Source organism: Phoca vitulina, unplaced genomic scaffold (assembly GCF_004348235.1).
Source record: "Phoca vitulina isolate PV1807 unplaced genomic scaffold, GSC_HSeal_1.0 scaffold9, whole genome shotgun sequence".
Lineage (NCBI taxonomy): Eukaryota > Metazoa > Chordata > Mammalia > Carnivora > Phocidae > Phoca > Phoca vitulina.
In genome coordinates this window covers 15746877-15768268 of record NW_022589712.1, presented here as the reverse complement: position 1 = coordinate 15768268, position 21392 = coordinate 15746877, and the positions used below count along the sequence as shown (strand labels likewise).

Below are 21392 nucleotides of genomic sequence, written 5' to 3'. Positions count from 1 at the left end.
ACATATAGTCTTGTCGAATCACTTTGTTGTACACCTGAAACTAATGTAACATTGTGTGGCAACTCTACTTCGGTAAAAAAACTCCTCCAAAATATATACCAAAGTTCCATTAGAAGATTAATTTTGAATACATACCTCTAAGACATTAGCCATTAAGCTGAGATAAGCCATGTAGACACTTTTTCCATTGTGTGAATGATCAGGATGATGATTCTCAGTCACTCAGCCATAACATTCACAAAGAAAGAGTAAATCATGGCTGATAGTCATTATAGGCTCTAACTTGGCTCAGAGGGCCAAGTTTTAAAAGGTTCTTTTTCCTAACGCTAAAGCTGCATGGGAGAAAGGCTCTGAAGTTTTGATTATAATACTGAATTTCCATTTGGTGGATAGGTGTCAACTTAGATGGAAAGAAGATCTTGGTAATAGGAGCCCATGGGTCTTTGGAAGCTGCCCTGCAATGCCTATTCCAGAGGAGAGGGTCCATGACAATGAGCTCCCAGTGGAAAACACCTCAGCTTCAAAGCAAGGTAAGCATCTTTCATGGGGGAAACATAATTTTAAGTGCTTATATTGGAAAAGGACTAGAAATGTATAGGCTAATCATTGAACATAAGAAGTGAGAGAAAGAACAAGCAGAAAATCTCAAAGGATGAAAACAATAAAGAGCAGAGATTAATGAAATACAAAGCAAATATATGTCAGAGATTATCAACTAAGCCAAAAGTCGGCTTTTGGAAGAGTCTAGTAAAATGGAAACACCACTAGCCAAAATAATCAAAACCAAAAGAGAACACCAGTAATGTTAGGAATGAACAAAGGGACATAACTGCAGAACAAAAATTATTTTCTAAAAAGGAGGCTATGAACTATTTAGACTGGTAAATTTGAAAATTTGTATGAAATGAAAACATCTAAAAAATGTAACTTACAAAATGGATCTAAGTAAAATTGATTAGACTTACATACATTAAAGATATTGGATCAGTCTACCCACCAAACATGCAAACAAAAGGAGTTCTACCGTCATCAAAAAACAGATCATAATCTTTTCTCCAAAGAATAGAAAAAGAACACTTTCTAACCCATTTTATGAGTGTCCAAACCAGAGGACAGGATGCTTAAGGGCAATTACAGGCTCATTCCATCTGTGAACATAGATAAAATAATCATTATCAGAATGTTAGCAAACCAAATCCAGCACCAGGTTTGGGTCATCATAGGATTGCAAGCATGGTTTAATATCAGAAAATTCCATTAAAATCTCCTGACATAATTCACAACATTATCAGATTAAAAACTATGCTGTCACCATCATAGATACAGAAAAGTCATTTGATAAAATCCTTTATGATTTTTTTCCTAAAAAACCTCTTAGTCTAGGAAATTAAAGGAATTCCTTAACCCAGTAAATATCTATAAAAAGTTAGAGCAAGTATTTCATTTAATAATGAAATATTAGAAACATTTCTTTTAAAATTTGGAAAGATATAAGGGTGCCTGTTATCAGTACTCCTAATCAGCTCTGTATGGGAATTACTAGACAGTGCCGTAATGTGAAGAAAGGGAGAATTTGTAATGATTGGAAAGGAAGACACCAGACTGTCATCAATCCTAGATGATACCATTACCTACATTAAAAACTCAAAAGAATCTATAAAAAAATATGAGAATGAGTAAGAGTTCACTTGGGTTCTTGGATATAAGATCAACATGCAAAAACCGAATGCATTTCTAAACACCACACCCATAGTTAAAAGATTAATTATTTTTTAAAGATTTATTTCTTTGAGAGAAAGAGAGCACACGTGTGAGTAGTAGAGGGAGAGGGAGAGAAAGTCCTAAACAGACTCTGCACTGAGTACAGAGCCTGACTCGGGGCTCGGGTTCGATCTCACAACCTGGAAACCTCGACCTGAGTTCAACCAGCTGTGCCACCCAGGCTCCCTGTAATTTTTTTATTAATTTTTTTAAATTAATTTTTAAATTAGAGTTTATAATAGCAATGAGAATATAAGGCACTTAAGAATATATTTAACAGAAGTTATTTCTGATCTTTTGAAAGAAATGTAATTTTGATGAAGGTCATTAAGAAGACTCAAAAACAGAGATACCATGTTCATGGATAAGAGGACTCAATTTCAAGAGAAGCAAACATGGCAGCATGTTGGTGGCTTTGCAATAAAGAGATTTGGCCTTGTTAAAAAAAAAAGGACTCAATATCTTAAAGATACTGATTCTGCCCAAATTAATCTATAAATTTGAGTCAAAGTCCTGACTTTTATTGTTTTGGAGAGTTTGACAAACTGATTCTAAAATTTAACAGAAGGGGTACCTGGGTGGCTCAGTCGGTTAAGCGTCTGCCCCTGCTTGTGCTCTCTCTCTCTCTCTCTATTAAATAAATAAATAAAATCTTTAAAAAATAAAATAAAATTTACACAGAGGTAGAAGGGCAAAAACAAGACAATGTTGAAGAGATCTTGAGCTGTAAATATCAATGTGAAAGAATCCTTTAATATAGTACTGCTGGAAAAAAAGCATTTGCGAAAGGGTATATTGCATGTGACACCATTTATTTAAGGTCTAAAAGCAATACCATATATATCTATGCTTTAGGGCTACATATATAAAGTAAAAGACTAAAGAATAATGTATGGTCCTTGAACCAAATCAGGAAACCATTTACCAGGACAAAGATGTGGATGTCGGTGGAAAGGATTACTAGTATTGGTCATGCCTTTTTTCTGGGCAGTGGGCTGGGTGTCCAGGTGCATTCTATCATCCTTTTACATTTTCATGGCTGGAACAGTTAAAGTTTTTAATTTCCAAAAATGGCAATGAATTTTTACAAATTTCATGCAAAGTGAAGTTAAATTAAAAGTGTGTTAAAGACAATAAAGTAACTGCAGAACAACATCGAAAAATACATGTTCTCATGTTGCGCCATGAGAACAGATGCGAGCAGTTGTAGTCCTGCCCAGGGAAGGCAGGTGTCTCAACGACAGAGAAGTGTAATATTTGACCGGCAGCTGGATCTAATCAATGTAACTCTCCCATTAAGACAGCTCAGAAACGTGGTCTCCCAACTAAGCTCAAAACCTATGTGCCTTTTTAGTGGTCACCACGTGGTGGCAGCCTATTCAAGAAAATTCAAGGACTGTGCTTTGTAATTCAGAGCTGAGAATTTTTGATTTGGAAGCTTAGCAGAAGAAGAAAACAAACCCTGCTCTCAACTGAACAGCTGTGGTGAAAAAGAGAAAAATACCTTCATTGGCAACTGAATGTTTTCACAGCTGTCACAGATACTTTGCTGGTTGTATCTGTATTTTGGTAAAACAAAGACATCTTTCAAAGTACTTTTTTATTATGGGAATAAATCACCTTGACTCTTCTTTGGGATGGATAAATCTCATCCTACCTTTGAGACCGATCTAGTGGCTTTACTCTCTAGAGAATCTAGAAATTGGGTAACTTTCCTGTTTTCCAATATCCAGGAAGGTTCTCTTGAATAGTTCTTGTTGCACACACATTCTGCTTCCTGAGTCCTGGGTACTTACAGTGGCACCACGTGAATCTTAGAGACTGTGGCCTTTCTCCTTATTGCTTCATCTTTGTAGCCAAAAATATGGAAAGGCCGGTTCAGGGCTCCTCATACTGGTCTTTGAAATTTATTTGGCTCCTGGCATTTGGCCCCCCTCTACCTGGCCTACTTACTACTTGTCGCACCGCAAGACAAAGCCTTACTCTTTCCATTTCTCATGCCCCCAGCTAGCACTCCACTAGCCAACTACCTCCCCGCAGACGAGCCTCCATGCTTCTGCCTGACATTTGACTTTTCACTCCTCCTGTATTTTATTTCTAAAACGCAAGCCACTGCTGGGCCTTGTTGCAAAGAATTCAGACTGCAGCCCTCTGCAGACGACAGTGGTAGCAGGTAATGTGGTCCCAACAACACCGGGGCGCGGGGTTGGCACTCGGGGGCACCTGCCCGGGTCAGGGTGTGTGTCCACCCTTGCTTGCCACACCCGTAGCAAACCTTCCCTGTGAGAAACAGTGAACGTGGAAGTTTAACAAGAGTTTGGGATTCTTGTTTTCTCATTTCATCAACAACGAATAGTGCAATGTAAGATTATGGTACATTTAGATTCTCCTAATCAGCAGTGCTAAGTGTTGGGGAAAGAAAAGGGAAAACAAAGGATTATGGCTATTAGGTCGAAGGAAATCATCTTTGCAAAGCATTTCTTACAGGCTTATTTGTACCTGACATGAGGCAAGCTCCCCCTGTTGGCTGTCTGGTTGGGGATTTCCATCATGAAAGGTTTCGGGATCGGGAGGTGACCACGTAACATTAGAGTCCTGCCTACCACCTCCTACAGTACATGTAGTCTCTCGAGTTTGGGGTGACGTGTAGGCAGTCACAGCCGACTGTGACCAGTAGGAACTGCCTGGGAGCATTCGGGGTCAGACACGTTTGTGTTCTTGGTAAGCGGTAGGACATAGGCTTTGGTGACAAACAGCTCTGGGTTCAAGCCTTAGCTGTCACTTAACTTTTCTGAACCTTGTCTCTTCATGTGTAGAGTGGGGATCATACCTCTCCCCCCCCCATAGGGCTGCTGCGGGGGGGTTCAGTCGTACAAGTGTGCTTAGCACAGAACTTGGCACCTATGAACATCCACATTAATAGCTTGGCTGCTATTAATGGTGAGTCAGGAAAGACACTGGCCAGTTTCACAATGTGGAAAAGTCAGTGGGTCAATGAAATCATAAGGAGATAAGCTAATAAAATAGTGGGACCTGGGTCCCTCACTGGAAGCCCAGTAGACATGCTTCCAATGTATGGCTGGCAGAAGGAGTCGCTGAGGGAGGGCCTTGCAACATCTGGAGGTGGAAAGGATGAAACCAAAGCAAGACTAAGGGAGGGTGTCTGGGAGAGTGGGTGCCCAGCTTTGGCCTTTATCACCACCCCCGCCCCCGCACCAGTATTACCAACTTTAAGTAATGTGGACCTCTTCCTTCCCGCAAGCTCTGTGTCCCTCAGAAGCCACTCTACTTCAAGTCCGGTCTGGTGGGGGTTCCTTGTTTATTAATTACTTCTTACGGGAATATATTCCTTCCTACAATGTTGAGGGATGTTTACATAGAGTTAGTTGAATAGAAATGGATTCTGATTATGCATAAAATCTCCATGGAGCCTAAGCATGAAGAATTGAGATTTGCCTTTTCAGAGTTTTGTGGAAAATAGAGTAGACTTCTGTAATTTTCAACTTTACCGCTTTATGCCCATCTGAGTGTGTCACTGAAAATTAAGAATAAGTTTCCTGCTTTGTTTCTGAGCTTCACTTCTGGGCTTTGCTAGAAGTTATGCATTTATACGTGGGGGAGGGGAAGAATGTCTGGGCATTTGTCCAAATTAGCTGCATGCAATGGAGGATCATGGGCTGTCAGTAAGCAAAAGCACTAGGTATGATGTTTTTGGGTAGGGTTCCTTCCACCACCAGAACACAGGCCCCACACTTATCTTCCCAGGCCCCTGGAGTAGAATGTCTCCCCAGGCGGGGACTGGACAGAGCCACCCGCCCAGTGAGAACTGGCTTCTCTCTGCCTCACCTTGATGAGTTCACCCTGATGCCAAAAGCAGTTTGAGGTGAGAGAATGTTCTGCATTTAGTATTTATGAGGTGGAGTGGTGCCCCTCTCCAGGGAAGAGAGGCTCACAGGTTCCTTGGGGCCCTGCGTGCACACCCCCTTACTCACACTGCTAGCAGGAGAGCCTCTTCTGAATTTGTGGTTAGACACGGCTAGAGGACGGGGTGAAATGGCCTTCAGCTGTGACAAATCGGGTCAGTCCCAGCTGTGTGTAGAAGAAATAACCCAGAAATAAGAGAACCGTTTTATTTTGTTTTTCTCAGAGGATCTCATTTCTCCTTCTGAGCACAGAGACCCTCAAAACTAGTACTAACACAAGAAGGGAAAAATACAAGTCTTTCCCATTTGAAGGATCAAAAGGTGTCTTTTTTTTTTGAGCAAAGCTAAGTGATTACAAAATCATTTCCAGTTTAAATTCACTACATAGCGTGGCTTATAGAAGGCTTTTAAAAGTGAATTGGAAAATTCTAAATAGACTTGTATGGTACATATGAAATCTTGAAAAAAGAATAATCTTTTTTCCAAAGATTGGGTAAAAAATTCCAGCTTTTAAACTGGATGAGATTAGTGAGTTTACATGATTGGGTTTTTTTTTTTAATATATTTTAATTTTTAATGCATTTGCCTTTTAAATGTTGTGGGAAGAAAATGTATAGTTACAAACCCAAAATACAATAATACTGGTTTTTCTGGAGATCTTTATGTGTTCATAAGGCTTGGAGTTAATGTCAAGTGACTTGCCATTTCTACCCTGAGGGCTCCTTTTTGCATTTCCGGTAGGGCAGGTCTAGTGATAATGTACTCCTTTAGCTTTTGTTAATATGCAAATATACTACTCTCTCCCTTGTTTTTGAAGTACCTTTTTGCTGGATGGAGAATTTTCAGTTGACAGATATTTTTTCTTCAGCACTTTAAATATGTCACCCCACAGGTCTTCTGGCCTTCAAGGTTTCTGGTGAGCATAATCACTCTTTTTCACAAGAAGAGGCCACAAACCAGTGGCCTTATTATAATGGCAGGAACGGTACCTCACATTAATTGAGTTAGTGAGTCCTGTGAACCAGGCTCAGCGCTTTGCTCATGTTGTGTCCTTGATTCTGCCCAGATTTCCTGTTCGGCAGGACCCTCATTCTCCCCATCGCACAGAGGAGGAAACTGAGACTCAGAAGTAAAGAGACTTTCCAAATCTAATTTTAAAATAATGGAGGTGGCACTACAGCCTGAATTTTTAGCCACTGTCCTGAGTCAGCTCTCATTCCAGACAATCACAAAACCCAGTCTTTAAAAGTACCTTTACAGTCTTATCTTTTACACCCGAAAGCACCTGACAGCTCAGATGTGAAACATCGGAGAGACCAAGGCCCAAGACGTTAGACTTGCGTTGAGTTCACGTTGTTTTATTCCAACAGTTTATCACCCCACAGAAATCCTTTTAAGAGAGGAAGCCGAAGTAGACTCAGTACTGTTCCCTCCCTGAGGCCTTGGACTTGTCACCAGCCCTCCAGGGAGGGTGTCCACCCTATTGAGAGGGTGCGTGGGGGCACCCTGGTCACATGTGGGGGCGTGCAGGATGGCGCCTCGACGGGTCTCTCTTCTCCCCCCACCCGCACCGGTTACAGGTGGCAAGGAGACTGCCCCGGGTCTCGGGGCACCACGGATCTTGTGCCAAGCAAATACCAAGGTTATTCAGTAATGTGTGACTAAGTGACCTGAGTCATGTAGGGCCCTGAGCGTTCTTTGACAGATTTGTCCATGTTCCTGGACTGAAAATGCCTTTGGATGTCACCTCCCATTCTTTTCACTCTTGCCACTCTCTGATCATTGCATTGCTCAATAACAGCAGATAAGGAGGTGAATGGGACTTTTTTAAAAGTCCCCAAATCAGGCTGATTATATCTAGCACTGGTGAGAAGAGAATTTGTGAGAGAACCTGCTGGAACTGACGGGCATGCCCTCCAGGGGACCACGTATGGTGACACACCTGTTAGTCGTACATAGTTTGAGGTGTATACTGCACAAAAGAAGGGCTCCCTCCCTACGTCCTGTGGCGAACAGGCCGGTGACATCCCCTCCAGCGCACCTAGTGTTATCCCTGTTGGCCCTTCTGCCCATCGGCAGAGCCTGGCTCCACCTTTCACCCCTTTTTCCCCAGTGTAAATGATGTTTAAGGAATTAAAATCTAATTTAAGGAATTAGAATACTTTAATGGGTAGGTATTAAACGTAATCCACAACAGTAAAGCACCTTACGTTTGGGTAAAGATTTCCTTCTCAAAGCTTTTTTCCTCTATCACCTCATTAATGTTACACGTGCAAATGAAGTGTGGCGAGCCTAGTCACCCATGAGAAGCAGCGGAGCCTGCACTTGAACCGAGGTCTTGTAACCCCAGAGCATTCTTCCCACTGCACCTCAGTCCCCTTCCGTCGAGTGCAACTTCTTCACTTTGCACAGGAGGTGACCGAGGCCCCGGAGAGTGACTCGGAGGAAGTGGAATGCAAAAACGGCCCGATGTGTAATCCAAGGTTCAGAATTGGAAAATGCGAGCGTGTCGGGAAATGCAAAGTTCAATTTCCCACAGCTGCCTCACCTTGCATTAACTCCACCAGGCTGCAGCTATTGAGGTTCGGGGTTAACAAAATAAAGGTAGATTGTCCTGCCTCCGTGAGGCCTGGCTGGCCGAGTGCTGCTTTGAGAACTGTAACTTGGGCCTTTTCCTCATTTTTGTGCCATGTGGTTCTGAGTCTTTGTCATACCAGATTCTCTCTCACCACCCACAGACTCTCTCTTTCTCTCTGTGTCTCTTAGCCATCCTTTTTAATTTTCTCCCTGGAGTGGGAGGAAGGGAATTATTTTTGATGAATCAAAGAATACCCATTACCAGATGTGAGGTTGTGTTTGCCTTCTCTCGTGTGTTATAACCCACGTCAGCAGCAGGCGCCCCTGAAGACGGAGTAACTATCTTTTCTATCATTCTGGACACAGCTGAATCTCTTTGGTATTCTTCTCAAATACGGAGCCGTTAAGTATGTCGAATGGTGAAGTAAGAGGTGAACTTAGGAACATGTAGAAAAAGGGAGGTCATTTATTATCCTTTGGGAGAAAATGTTGGTAAATGAGTGCTGTAATCATAATCCCTAGCTGTCCATTTGGCTTGTAGTCATTCTGATTTATGAAATAAGCACAAGATAGGTCTTCATTTTAAAAGCCAATGATCAGGGCGCCTGGGTGGCTCAGTCGTTGGGCGTCTGCCTTCAGCTCAGGTCATGATCCCAGAATTCTGGGATCGAGCCCCACATCAGGCTCCCTGCGCAGCGGGAAGCCTGCTTCTCCCTCTCCCACTCCCCCTGCTTCTGTTCCCTCTCTCGCTGTGTCTCTCTCTGTCAAATAAATAAAATCTTTTTTTAAAAAAAATAAAATAAAAGCCAATGATCTGGGTGCCTGGGTGGCTCAGTCAGTGAAGCGTCTGCCTTGGGCTCAGGTCATGATCCCGGGGTCCTGGGATTGAGCCCCAAGTCGGGCTCCCTGCTCAACGGGGAGCTTGCTTCTGCTACTCCCGCTTCTCATGCTCTCTGTCTCAGGTAAATAAATAAAATCTTAAAAAAGAAAAGAAAAGCCAATGATTTGTTCTGATCACAGAGGAGAGTGGAAAAAAGACGCACACGCAATTTGTGAAAGGAAAAGAATTCTCCCAGGATGAGATCACTTGGTGTGCGGGGAAGAGGGTAGGGGAATACCTTTTGCTGAAATCGTCATTCTCTCATCTTGCCAAAATATTACAGTATCTGAGTGAAAATGGGTTGGTGTTCTTATATCAGAGTACTTACACAGTCAGTTATTTTAATGTTTCTATTTGATAGCATGCTTAATATTTCGGTAAAGCGTGGATATCGATCCATAGGTACAAAGCCGTAATCCTACGGTAGAGGTTCAGTTAATTCAAATAAAAAGTTAGACGTCCTAAGTTAAAATAACGCATGAATAAACAGGGACTCTGGTCATGAAACACTCGGCCTGAATGAAGTCTCCATCTGCAGGGAACACACTTGACTCAAATGGCAGGGATTTGCCAGGCACGGGTGATAATGCCCATTTCTACAGGAAAGTCACGGATAGATTCCTAATTGCCAAAAATGGATTTTGTTGCTTTTAGTTTGGCCATTGGGTGTCATTCAAACCTGTCTACTGTGCCCTTTCCCCTTCACCTGTGTGACTACACCACACTTCCTACGGGGCCACACCAGAGTCACCGTTTGCTTCTCTTCTCTTTCCTGGAATCTGAGTTCTCCCAGGGGTGACTTAAGGCCCCTTTCCTTCCCATTCTACCCATTTCTCTCAGATCTCCAAGGTTCTGAGTCTAACTCCATCTGTCTGCTGACGAGTCCCAGCCTACCTCCCCTCCTCCCTGACCATCCTGAGTTCCAAACCCCTGCATCCAGCTTCCCACCAAATGTCTCCTCCTCTTGCATGTTTCCCTCCCACTCCCTCCAACCCATTCTCAGTCCAGCTTCCAGAGTAACCTTCTTCCTAAAACACGTCTGGTGGCCTGAGGGCAACCAGAGTAGCCCAGTCTAACAGATACTTGTCAGTCAGCAAGAAAAGGTCAGCACATTTGGGAATTTGGCACTTACAGAAAGAAAAGTGACATTCCATTAAAACTTAAAAAAGGGGGGGATGGGGGGATGGGTTAGAAAAGAAAAAAATTTGTTTTCTGTTTGTGGATTTCATTAAATATCTATGTTCCTAAAAAAAAAAAAGAAGAACCTAACTCTTTTTAGGACTTTGCCATGAGATCGTCAAGGAGCCTCTGTGCCCTGTAAGACTTCACAGACTCTCCTTGTTGTTGCAAAGCACCATGAGGAATCTGCTGTGGAAGATGTGATCTGTAAAGCCACGTGACCGGGCTCACCCAGACGACAGTGTGTCCCAGTTCATCGAAAATGGAAGAATGAGGGGCGCCTGGGTGGCTCAGTCCATTAAGCATCGGACTCTTGGTTTCAGCACTGGTCATGATCTCACAGGTTGTGGGATCGAGCCCCGCATCAGTCTCCACCCTTGAGGGCCTGAGGGGTGGCCGCTGAGGATATTCACTAAGGAATTCTGGACCTTTTTTATTCTCTTTAAGTTACTATAATTTTAGAAGCACAGCTTTCCTGGAGAAAGGACCCATTGGTTTATTTTTTTGGAACTCTGTTTTCTGAACTGTGTTGATAACTTCTGAAGAATATAGAAACAGGTTGTATAGGTCTCGGGTAATATAATCATGATTCATCAAAACCTCTCTCTCGACCTTGGTTTTTTTTACTCATCCCAGCTTTTAGTATATATGTATATCTCATACCTGAGATTCCCATATGTGCCCGCCCTTTCTTTCTTTTTTTTTTGAAAGATTTTATTTATTTGACAGAGAGATAACGAGAGAGGGAACACAAGCAAGGGGGAGTGGGAGAGGGAGAAGCAGGCTTCCCGCGGATCAGGGAGCCCGATGCAGGGCTCTATCCCAGGACCCTGGATCATGACCTGAGCCGAAGGCAGATGCTTAACGACTGAGCCACCCAGGCGCCCCTGCCCCATATGTGCCCTTTCAAAACACATTGATAGCAAAAGATAAATTCTGTCTTCTAGTCAAGTGGGCGGGGGGGGGCTGTACTTCCTGTAATTTGAATTTTAAGATGCTTTTTTTTTTTGCTAAATACAAAACCATGATGTTCCTTATGACCTTGAAATCACATCTGTCCTCCATCTCCCTCTGTCCATTTTCTGATGCTTGCCCCCCGCTCTTAAAAATCAATGACGTAGAGAAAAATAGTTTTCATGATATCTGAACTATACGTTACTCCCACATGCCCCACATTAAACGTCAGCATTTCTGTGTCTTGCTATTGTTTTAACATTTGGTCTTCTGCCTGGGGAGTGGGCGGTGCTCTGTAAGCTGCTTCTACTCAAGCCTCAGCAGAGAAAAGCAATATTTTGTTATGAGGTAGAGTTTCAAGCCAGGCTTTGGCCAGGGTCTTTCCCATTTGGGAGGAGGAAAGTAGAAACAGCCAGCGAGACGATAATTCTCCTTGAATTTTAGCTCATTAAAATCTTCCTTGCTCCTCAGTGAGTTACTTATTGATTTAAGCATCTAGCAGTTTTCCTCTCCAGAAAGAATTAGCATCTCCAATGTGATCATTGCTAATGGCAGAGACTTTTGTCTTTTCTCTGTGGGATCAACTGTCCTCCAGTTGCTTATTAGCACAGCCCACTTTGGGGTTGTGTTTAAACACAGAGTTGCGGAGTCGGAATGAGATCCCTGAGATTTATAGGTAATGAAAAGAACAGGTTGTATCAAAGGCACCACGTGTAGGAAACTAAGTGTTCTTAGGGGACTTGTGTGAACCTCTGATCCTTGGCTTTTTCCAAAATGAATGTTTCAGTCTTGTACATATTAACTTCCTCTTTATAGAAGTTTTAACATGTTCTGTTTTTGCTGCTATTGTGCGTGAAAATGTAGCGCCATGGCGTTTCTTATCTGCTGATCGTTTCCAACAAGAGTTAAACATTGAGTTTCTCTTGAGGCTTACTGTGGTTGAGTATCTGCAGTGGTATCAGTACATAAAGAAATACATGTTTTTATTCAGATGTTTAAAATCCTCTTTCCTTAAGAACACTTTTCGCCCCTAAATATGACATCACCCAAAAATCTCGCTGCTTTTCACATCTGTCTGTGGAGGACGTGTGACATGAACTGCACCAGGGTGCTGGTGATGTTAGCAGTAAACTTCTGAATTCTGTTTCATAGTGTCATGGTCCCACAGCATAAAAAAAAAGATGGTTGTTTTGGTAGGGACTTCTCTTCTTTTTAGTGTGATTAATGCAGTTGATTTACTGTGACACCATTTCAGTGTATTCTTCCTGGGCCTTAATGAAGTACGATAGAGAAAAGCAGTGAGCACTGTTTGGCTCATTAGTGGGACCCAGCGAATGTTAATTCCCTTTTCCCTGTTGACGTGATCAAACTGATCAATGTTCCCGGGATGTTAACTTTAAAGGTTGGCTTTATCGGCTCTTTGAAAAAAAGCCATGCCGGGCACCTGGGTGGCTCAGTTGGTTAAGCGACTGCCTTCGGCTCAGGTCATGAGCCCGGAGTCCTGGGATCGAGTCCCACATCGGGCTTCCGGCTCAGCGGGGAGCCTGCTTCTCCCTCTGACCCTCCCCCTTCTCATGCTGTTTCTCTCACTTGCTCTCTAATAAATAAATAAAATCTTTAAAAAAAAAGAAAGAAAGAAAGAAAGAAGCCAATTGTTACCATGTTCCTCTATCAGGACACTTGGAGCTTTTCTAGATCCTGGCGTTTTTTCTTCATAAACCAGGTAGGACCGTCATGGATTTGCTTTGCCTCGCTGCCATCTCTTGTTCTGAGATTTCTAAGAGACGTTAGCGGATGCAGCCTCTTGCCCAGACTGTGTTACAGACTCTTAGGCTGACTTGCTCACCTAGTGCTTCCCTGGGCTCTTCAGCGATCAGCCTGTCCAAGCTAAGAACGGTTGAGGGCATGTGGAGCACGTTCACTGATGGGGTGGTTGGGTGGTGGTCACGGCAGTGGGGCTGTTTTCATGTTTTGTCTGCCACTCCTTTGTCTGATTCTAAAGAATCTGCAGTCAGTTGCAGGGCACTGAAGTCTATGGAAAAAGCAATGGGGGAAGGAAAACATTGTGGGAGAGTGGAGGCCGGGCAGCTGTCTCTTTCTCCCCTGATTGAGTGTTCTGAGACTGGCTCCTCTAGGGGAAACAGGACTTACCAGAGAGGTGCTTACACTCTCTGAGCCTCAGTTTCCTTGTCTATTAAATGGGTGTAGTAGCACCAACCCACATAGCTGACAAGCGCAGTCATAGCTCTTTTCCCCCACGGGGTCTCAGATTCCTCCTTTACTTTTCTGGCTCTTCACGTATGGATCCAGTTTGTGATCGTCGGTTGCTTAGTTGGGATGGTATGGGGACAGGTGGCCATTCTTTGGTTGAGGTCAGAGCCAATCTCTTCTAAATGTTACCTTCCTACCAGACATGTTCCTCCAGCATTGTTATCAAAATTGGACAGGACGGTTGTGATGAATGTGTTTTGTGCTAATAGTTGCATTCTTTTTCTCAAAAAAACAAAAAAACAAAAACGAGCAGTTTGACAAGAGACTAAGCAGAGCCTCCAGGAAAATGAGATTCTTTCTTGAGCTCTTGAAAATCCTCCCATAGATCCAGTAAAAGTTCCATATGGGCCTAATTTGGACTGTGTAGTTGAACAAGCCAGCAGCGCCACCCCCCGCCCCCCCCGACCCTGTGCCGAACTGGCCAGATCTTAGAGTGGCTCCCCTCCAACCCCCCCCCGTCTTCCTCCTGAGCTGCTGCGTGAATCCAGATGCCACCCACCCCATACACCTTTCAGTCTCCTGCTTCCATCTGTGCAGTTTTCGTGGCCCCTTTTCCTTGACACTGCAGTTAGTGGTGAAGACGTGTGGATGGCAATAACTGCCCACAGTGGAGGCCCTGAGCTGACTGCTCCTTTTCCTTTTCTTTCTGGGATATGATAGTCACGCCCTGTGCTAATTTGTGCTGCATTAGAAAGTCAGTGATGTGAGTCTGTCCATGTCATCCGTGTGGCACCAACCTCTGGATGGTCATCTATTGCATCGGAAGCTAGTTGACACGGATCGCTAGTCATGTGTCTCTGCCACAGATTAAAACATGCATGGTGTTTTTCTTTTTCTTTCTAGCTTCTTGAGGCTGATATTGTGGTCTTGGGCTCTCCCAAGCCAGAAGAGATTCCCCTTTCTTGGATACAACCAGGAACTACAGTTCTCAACTGTTCCAATGACTTCCTATCAGGTGGGTAAATGTCTTAAAATTGGTGTTGGGCTGCTGAAGAAAAGAGGTGAGATTGTTATGAGAAACGTGAACCTTATTCAGAAGAGAGGACATCCCTGAAAGGTTGGTCATCGTCAACATCCGTGCCCAGGATAGGAAACGCAGAATGTTGATGTGCCTACCTTTTGGGTTACCTGATATTGAAACCATATTGTCGGGCAAAGAGAAGCCAAGATGCCAACCACAGTAGCCGCCTCCTGCGCCCACGTGCAGACGTGCCCCTGTTGGCCTCTCGCGTTGAGCAGTCCAGTCACCTGTGACCTGAAGTAGATAATTTGTCCATGTGTGAGGTACGCTAGAAATAGTGGTTTTCAGTCTCATACAACGAAGCCGAATCTGTTCTCCCAGAGAAACCTTAGGTGAATTTCCACATGTCAAAGCAGATGAAAACAGTTGCTGGAAGGGACGGGAACGGAGACCAGCCCTTCTGTGTCTCCCCGATTGCCTCTTGTGTTGACTCCTCAGAAACTTCCCTGGAGCCCCAGAGTCACCTCAGAGCAGTGTGAAAGTCACCATCAGAAACAGAGGTGGGGGTGCCTGGGTGGCTCAGTCGGTTAAGCGTCTGCCTTCGGCTCAGGTCATGATCCCAGGGTCCTGGGATCGAGCTCCACATCGGGCTTCTTGCTCAGCAGGGACCCTGCTTCTCCCTCTGCCTGCCACTCCCCCTGCTTGTGCCCTCTCTCTCTCTCTCTCTCTGTCAAATAAATAAAATCTTTAAAAAAAAGAAAAGAAAAGAAAGAAACAGAGGTGGTCTGAGGATGGTATTTCACCAAGGGATCCAGGAGTGCCTGGGACCACACGAGACCCACCTTCAAAGGAGCTCAGGCCGTGCCCACAGCAGGGCGCTCAGGCGAGGGGCCAGTAGAGCGGGCCCAGAGGGATGCCCTTTTCTCACTCCCTGAAAGACACTCTGAGGCTCAGAAAGCTTTCCACTGTACCTAGCCCACCTTTACAAGTCCCTGAGTAACGTGTGTGCAAGAGACCCTCCCTCCCCATTACCTGCAGCCTTCAGATTTCAGCATTGGAGAGGACTGTGCTGAGCTGGCGTGGTGTGTGGCATTTTTCCCCAAAGGTGGTCAGAAGTGGAGCCAAAGTGGGTGGAGGCCTCGGCCCTCTTCCACTTCTGCCAGGACCACACTGGGGTTCTAGATCTTGAAACCTAGACTGCTCTATAGGAGAGTGAAATAGAGGATAGTATCAGATTGTGTGTGTATATGTAAAACTTTGATCCAGTCACCTTGAAATAACTATTTTACATTTTTCCACCAAAAATGCACTAAACTTAATTTGATTGGAATGTAATAGAAGGAAAAGAAAACAATGTGATATAAATGTTACTGAAATTCATATAATAACTGTTTCTTCAAAAAGAAAAATAATGGACTCACCCCTCTAGGAAATGTCCCGCCTCCCATAATTAACCAGTCAGATTAAAAACCCTCTGGGGCTGCAGGGGGTGGGGTGGATTGAAGGATGCAAGGGATGATGCTCAGGAATTTCCCAGAATGCTCAGGTACTCGGCTCTTGGATGAAGAGCACACAGATGAATGAAGCAATTAGAGGTATAATATAATGTGAATATAGGATTCATTGCTCCTTTTAGCAAATAGAAGGCTTGCACTAAATGACCTCTTTGAAGTATATGTAGTTTTGGGGTATAACTTTCTTTTCCCTCCTGAAAAAACCAATGCCTAGCCCATAAATGATGGGCATGGCAGATTTGCTCCTCTGCTTAGAATTTAGATTAGGAAAGCCAGTTCTGACTTTATGTTCTTTTAAATGAATGCTTCTTTGCTGTTATATTTACTTGCTGTTTTTTTAAATTAGAGTTTATATATTTAGGACAATTTTGGCATAACCCTGGCTGGTGGGAGAAGCTACTTTTTGGAATCCCTTTGAGCCCTATGCTTCAATATATGAAGGTGACATAATATTTTTTTAGTGAAACTGCCTTATTTTAATACATTTCTTTTGAGGACCTTTAGTTTTTTAAAGGCATTCATAAAAACATTCGATTTCAATGCAGTGATCCTTCTAGGGGAACAAAAAAGACCAAGGCATTATATTTTGACAGAACAATTATGTAGACTGACTATGGTTATTTTATTTTATTTTATTTATTTATTTATTTATTTTTAAATGTACATATATTTATATTATTTATATATATATTGTATATATTTTTTACTTTTTTTAAATTTTTTTATTGTTATGTTAATCCCCATACATTACATCATTAGTTTTAGATATAGTGTTCCATGATTCATTGTTTGTGCATAACACCCAGTGCTCCATGCAGAACGTGCCCTCCTCAATACCCATCACCAGGCTAACCCATCCTCCCACTCCCCTCCCCTCTAGAACCTTCAGTTTGTTTTTCAGAGTCCATCGTCTCTCATGGTTCTTCTCCCCCTCCGATTTCCCCCCCTTCATTCTTCCCCTCCTGCTACATTCTTCTTCTTCTTTTTTTCTTTCTTAACATATATTGGATTATTTGTTTCAGAGGTACAGATCTGAGATTCAACAGTCTTGCACAATTCACAGCGCTTACCAGAACACATACCCTCCCCAGTGTCCATGGTTAGTTTATTTTCAATGTGTCTGGTCCCATACTAGTAGTTTTCTTCTTGATTTTTGAATGCCTAGTGCCCAAAATAGTACGTGACACATAGTACATGCTCAGTAAATACTGAGTGTTGAATGAATGAATAAACTTGGACTCAGAATTGTACTGTGATTGCAGTTTTAAGTGAGTTGCAAATATAGAGACATCTCCTTGAACTTGTCTCCTCAAAAATAGGGCTGAGAGGCAAAGAGAAACATGAAAAATGCTCTACTGATGAAATAGATTAAATGGATGAACATTTTGCAGTCAGCATTATTCATAAGAGCATGATATTTCCTGATAGTCAGTTTTAATTTTATTTATTTATTTTTTATTTTTTAGAGAGATCCCCCCCTTTTTTTTAAAGATTTTATTTTTGAGTTATCTCTAAACCCAATATGGGGCTTGAATTTACAACTGTGAGATCAAGGGTCCCACACTGTATGGACTGAGCCAGCCAGGTACCCCAGTCAGTTTTAATTTTAACAAGTTTGATTAGTATGAAAATTTGATCTCTAAATAGATTGAAGAAAGGCTTTTCTCCCTTCTTTTTTGCATAACCTTGCCATCTTAAACAAAGAGACTTTTTAAAGCATTATTAAAAGGAAAGGTGCTTTTATTTCAAAAGAATTCTTAATAAACTGGTGATTGGGTAAAGGCAGGGTTTATAATGAAATTTTCACACTCATCTTAATGGTACAGGGATTCCCGCCCCCCGCCCCCACCATAAAAATAGATGGGACGCGGTGATTTATAATGAGGTAATTCTATAGAGGCATTTTATTGAATACCTAATCCCAGGAGAGATTTTTCAGATGGCTGATATCCCAGAAGCAGTGCTCAGATAACAATTACACCTACCTTGTTGGATCTGTTCACTCTTCTGTGGCATGAGTCTAATGTTTAGATTTAAAAGAGGGACATGTATCTTCCCCAAATAGCACTGAATGATACTATGGTGCTTTACTCTGGCATATAAAAATCTGTGAGATGCCAAAGGGAAAATCTGATCTATTGGAAGTGAGTTGAGAAAGTGAATGACTTAATGATTAGGTAATAAATCCTTACCAAGTAAAAATAACTAACTAACTAACTAAAGAGGGATATGTTAATGTTCAGTTTTCTAGCTATAAGAATATTTTATTATTAAGTTTCAAATCACAGAAGCTGTGATTTTGTAATGCTCTGCTTGCTAAAGAGCAGAATTCATCCTAAGCAAGAGCATTTCACACTCTTAATATTAAGACTTATTTCCTGGGGTACCTGGGTGGCTCAGTCGTCAGGCGTCTGCCTTCGGCTCACGTCATGATCCCAGGGTCCTGGGATGGAGCCCCGCATCGGGCTCCCTGCTCAGTGGGAAGCCTGCTTCTCCCTCTCCCACTCCCCCTGCTTGTGTTCCCTCTCTGGCTGTGTCTCTCTCTGTCAAATAAATAAATAAAATCTTTAAAAAAAAAAAGACTTATTTCCTGATGTGCCAAATGGGACAGAGAAGCTGGTCTTAAGTCTTGGGCCCAGGGAAGAGTATCAAAACAGCAATTTGTGGGTCAGAGTATTTGACAGCATCATTTTAAGTGAGCATAGGTGTATTTAGTGTGGGGTGCATCTCGGGGTTCATGCTAATGATCTGGGGGATCCTGGGAGGCCTCCACCTTTCTCTCTTATGGTCCCAAAGGGAGGTAGTATAATTAATGTAGTGGGAAAAGCATGGAATTTAGGTCAGATTGATCTTACTCAAAGAGAAGAGGGGGGTTTTGGTTTTGGTTTTGGTTTTCTCTTAATTGCATCGTATTTACAAGCTGTGTGACTTTAAGCAAATAACTTAAGCTCTCTGATCTTCAGTTTCCTTGTGAGTAAGGTGGGAACAAGGCTCTTGAGAGGAATAAATGAACTCTTGCCTCACAGCACCTCTTTCTTAGGAGCTGCCAGCCAGTGGCTCTCCTTCCCCCTCCCTCCACTTCATTGTCCTCACACCTCTAGCATACAGAATAGCTGTAGACTTCATATTAGCAAAATGTTAAGTCTGTATTTGAAAATCAAGCCCAGGGAAGGACTCTTCCCAGTGAGTTTCTGAGAATGTAAGAAGGTAGCTTTAGAGACCTTAGACACGCATGTAATATGGTTGTTATCTTCGTGCACTTGGAATAAAATAAGGATATTTGCTTATAAATTTTGAACTCCAATTATTCTAAAATCTGTTATATCTATTACCTGTTTCCCTTACCTTTTTTTTCCAGGAAATTCTGGAAGATTTGGACTTAGATGTTACTGCCGGGTTTCATTTCAAATTTTAACTAGTTCTCAGTATAACACATTTAATGTTCTGACTTTTTAAAAAAGTCTCAAGCTGTTTAGAATATACAGCCATGTGTTAATTCCTTCCTACTTCGGTATCAGTGATTTCAAAAGGGCTGTTTATATAAGTTGATACTAATATTTTAATTATATTTCTTTTTTGGAAGATTCTTACATTATATTCTGTTTAAAAAATAGTAAGACATTGTTATTTGATAGTGGAATTCAGATGTTTTAAGCTAGGAGTTCAATCCTTGCGAGCATTATTACAAACATTATATTAAGATTTCATTTATTGCATTTTACTGTTATCCTGTAAGATGAATATATTTAACTTAAAACTAATGGCCAGTGATTTTGAAAGTGTTATCTGTACTGATTTGTAATTTTTTAGCTTTTCCTGTTTTCAAAATTTCACATGAAGTTTTTTTGAGTTCCTTGTTCTCCCAGAGGATGAGAAACTCTCTATTTGAGAGTTCAATCTATGGGTTCATACAGCACTTTTGTGATAAGAAGGGTACCCTGGGCCAGACTGAAGAAAGCTGAAACGTTTCCATATAGCAGAGATAGCAGGAAGACCGAAGAAGAATTTGCGTTGGTCCCTCCCATTTCATTTCTGGCAAAATTCCCAGGGTGGTCTCAAAACAGCTCCTGTCAGGGAAAGCACGGTTCTGATTTCCAGGGAAAGCAATATGACATGTTAGCCTTAAATTTTCTTGTTGTAGCAAGTTTGGTTAGCAAGAAAAAATTATAAATGAAAGGCCATCTTTTAAAGTGATTCATTGACCTGTGCTTGGAAGAACCACGAGTAAATGAGGAGTGTTTAGTGGGAAGTGAAAAGACCCATTTGGTTTGGGACGGGACCCCTGGGACCCCTGCCGGACTCGCAGGCTGAGTGCAGACAGCCTTGGCAGGCCGAGTGTAGACAGCCTCCGGGTGGAGCCCTGCCTGTACACAGGCAGAGGGTGAGGTAATGATTTCCTTTCTCGATTCTCTTTAGCCATGAAATTTGTTAAGAATGTTATTCCTGATGCACTGAGTTACCGTCTTCATTGCTTCAAGTTCTCTGGGTTCAGAACTTTTTAACCAGGTCATCCCTCATATTAATATCCTAAAATACAGTTTCTCAGTTTCTATGGAAGAATGGTCATATCACTCTGATGGCAGGGTACTTGTGATTCTGTCCTGGGAATGTGCATTGATAAATTGGTACCAGCTCCTGACTTGTAGCTTTTTCTTATTTCCTCATCATTTAAAGATAGAGATAAAAATGAGAGAAGCATATTTCTTTTCCATAATGGTTGGACAAGACCTTTAGATCAGATCTCTAGTGGTTCAAACAAAACAAAACAATTCTCATTCTCTAGACTCTTGGCTTTTGCCTAAATATGATTTATAAAACTGTAAAGTGTTGCTAATCTTGAAATGATACCGGAGGGATATGATTTTCCAACACCCTTAATACATTTGACTATAGAACATCACAAAACACTTACTCTTAAGTGTTTTGTGCTCTTTCTTGCAAAGGACTGTCAGCAAAATGGATAATTTAAAAGTAGAGTGGTCCAAACTAGAGGAAAATAGTTTCTTAATTCAAAAAAGTTGCTATTAGAAATGTTTCTTTTCTCTAAGGGAGGATATAAACTAAAGCATTTTACATGTGTGCTTACTTTTCATAACCTCTGTAAGTGCCAACTGAAGAAGGGGATAGAATCCTTCCACATGCCTCTGTAGTTTGAAAACCAGGTCATCCCTAAAATTAATATCCTAAAACACAATTCCTCAGTTCCTATGGAAAATTGGTCTTTTCACTTTTATGATGGGGATTTTTAAAGTTATCAAAGACAGCCTGATCTTTCACACAGCACTTTGCGATTATGCTGTGTTTGAGTCCCCCTTCCTATACTTTGTAAACATAAGTGAAACTGCTTTTATTTCATATGAATCATTTAAACA

The 21392-nt window shown here is 42.1% G+C and overlaps 1 protein-coding gene across 1 annotated transcript in view; it reads left to right on the top strand.

Annotated features, from left to right (window-relative positions):
- MTHFD1L (methylenetetrahydrofolate dehydrogenase (NADP+ dependent) 1 like) overlaps positions 1-21392 on the top strand; it is a 182811-nt gene that overhangs the window by 16463 nt on the left and 144956 nt on the right. Inside the window, exons 7-8 of the mRNA XM_032407667.1 lie at positions 394-530; positions 14389-14500. Of these exons, the coding sequence (XP_032263558.1) occupies positions 394-530; positions 14389-14500 (249 nt within the window). The remainder of the gene's footprint in view (positions 1-393; positions 531-14388; positions 14501-21392) is intronic.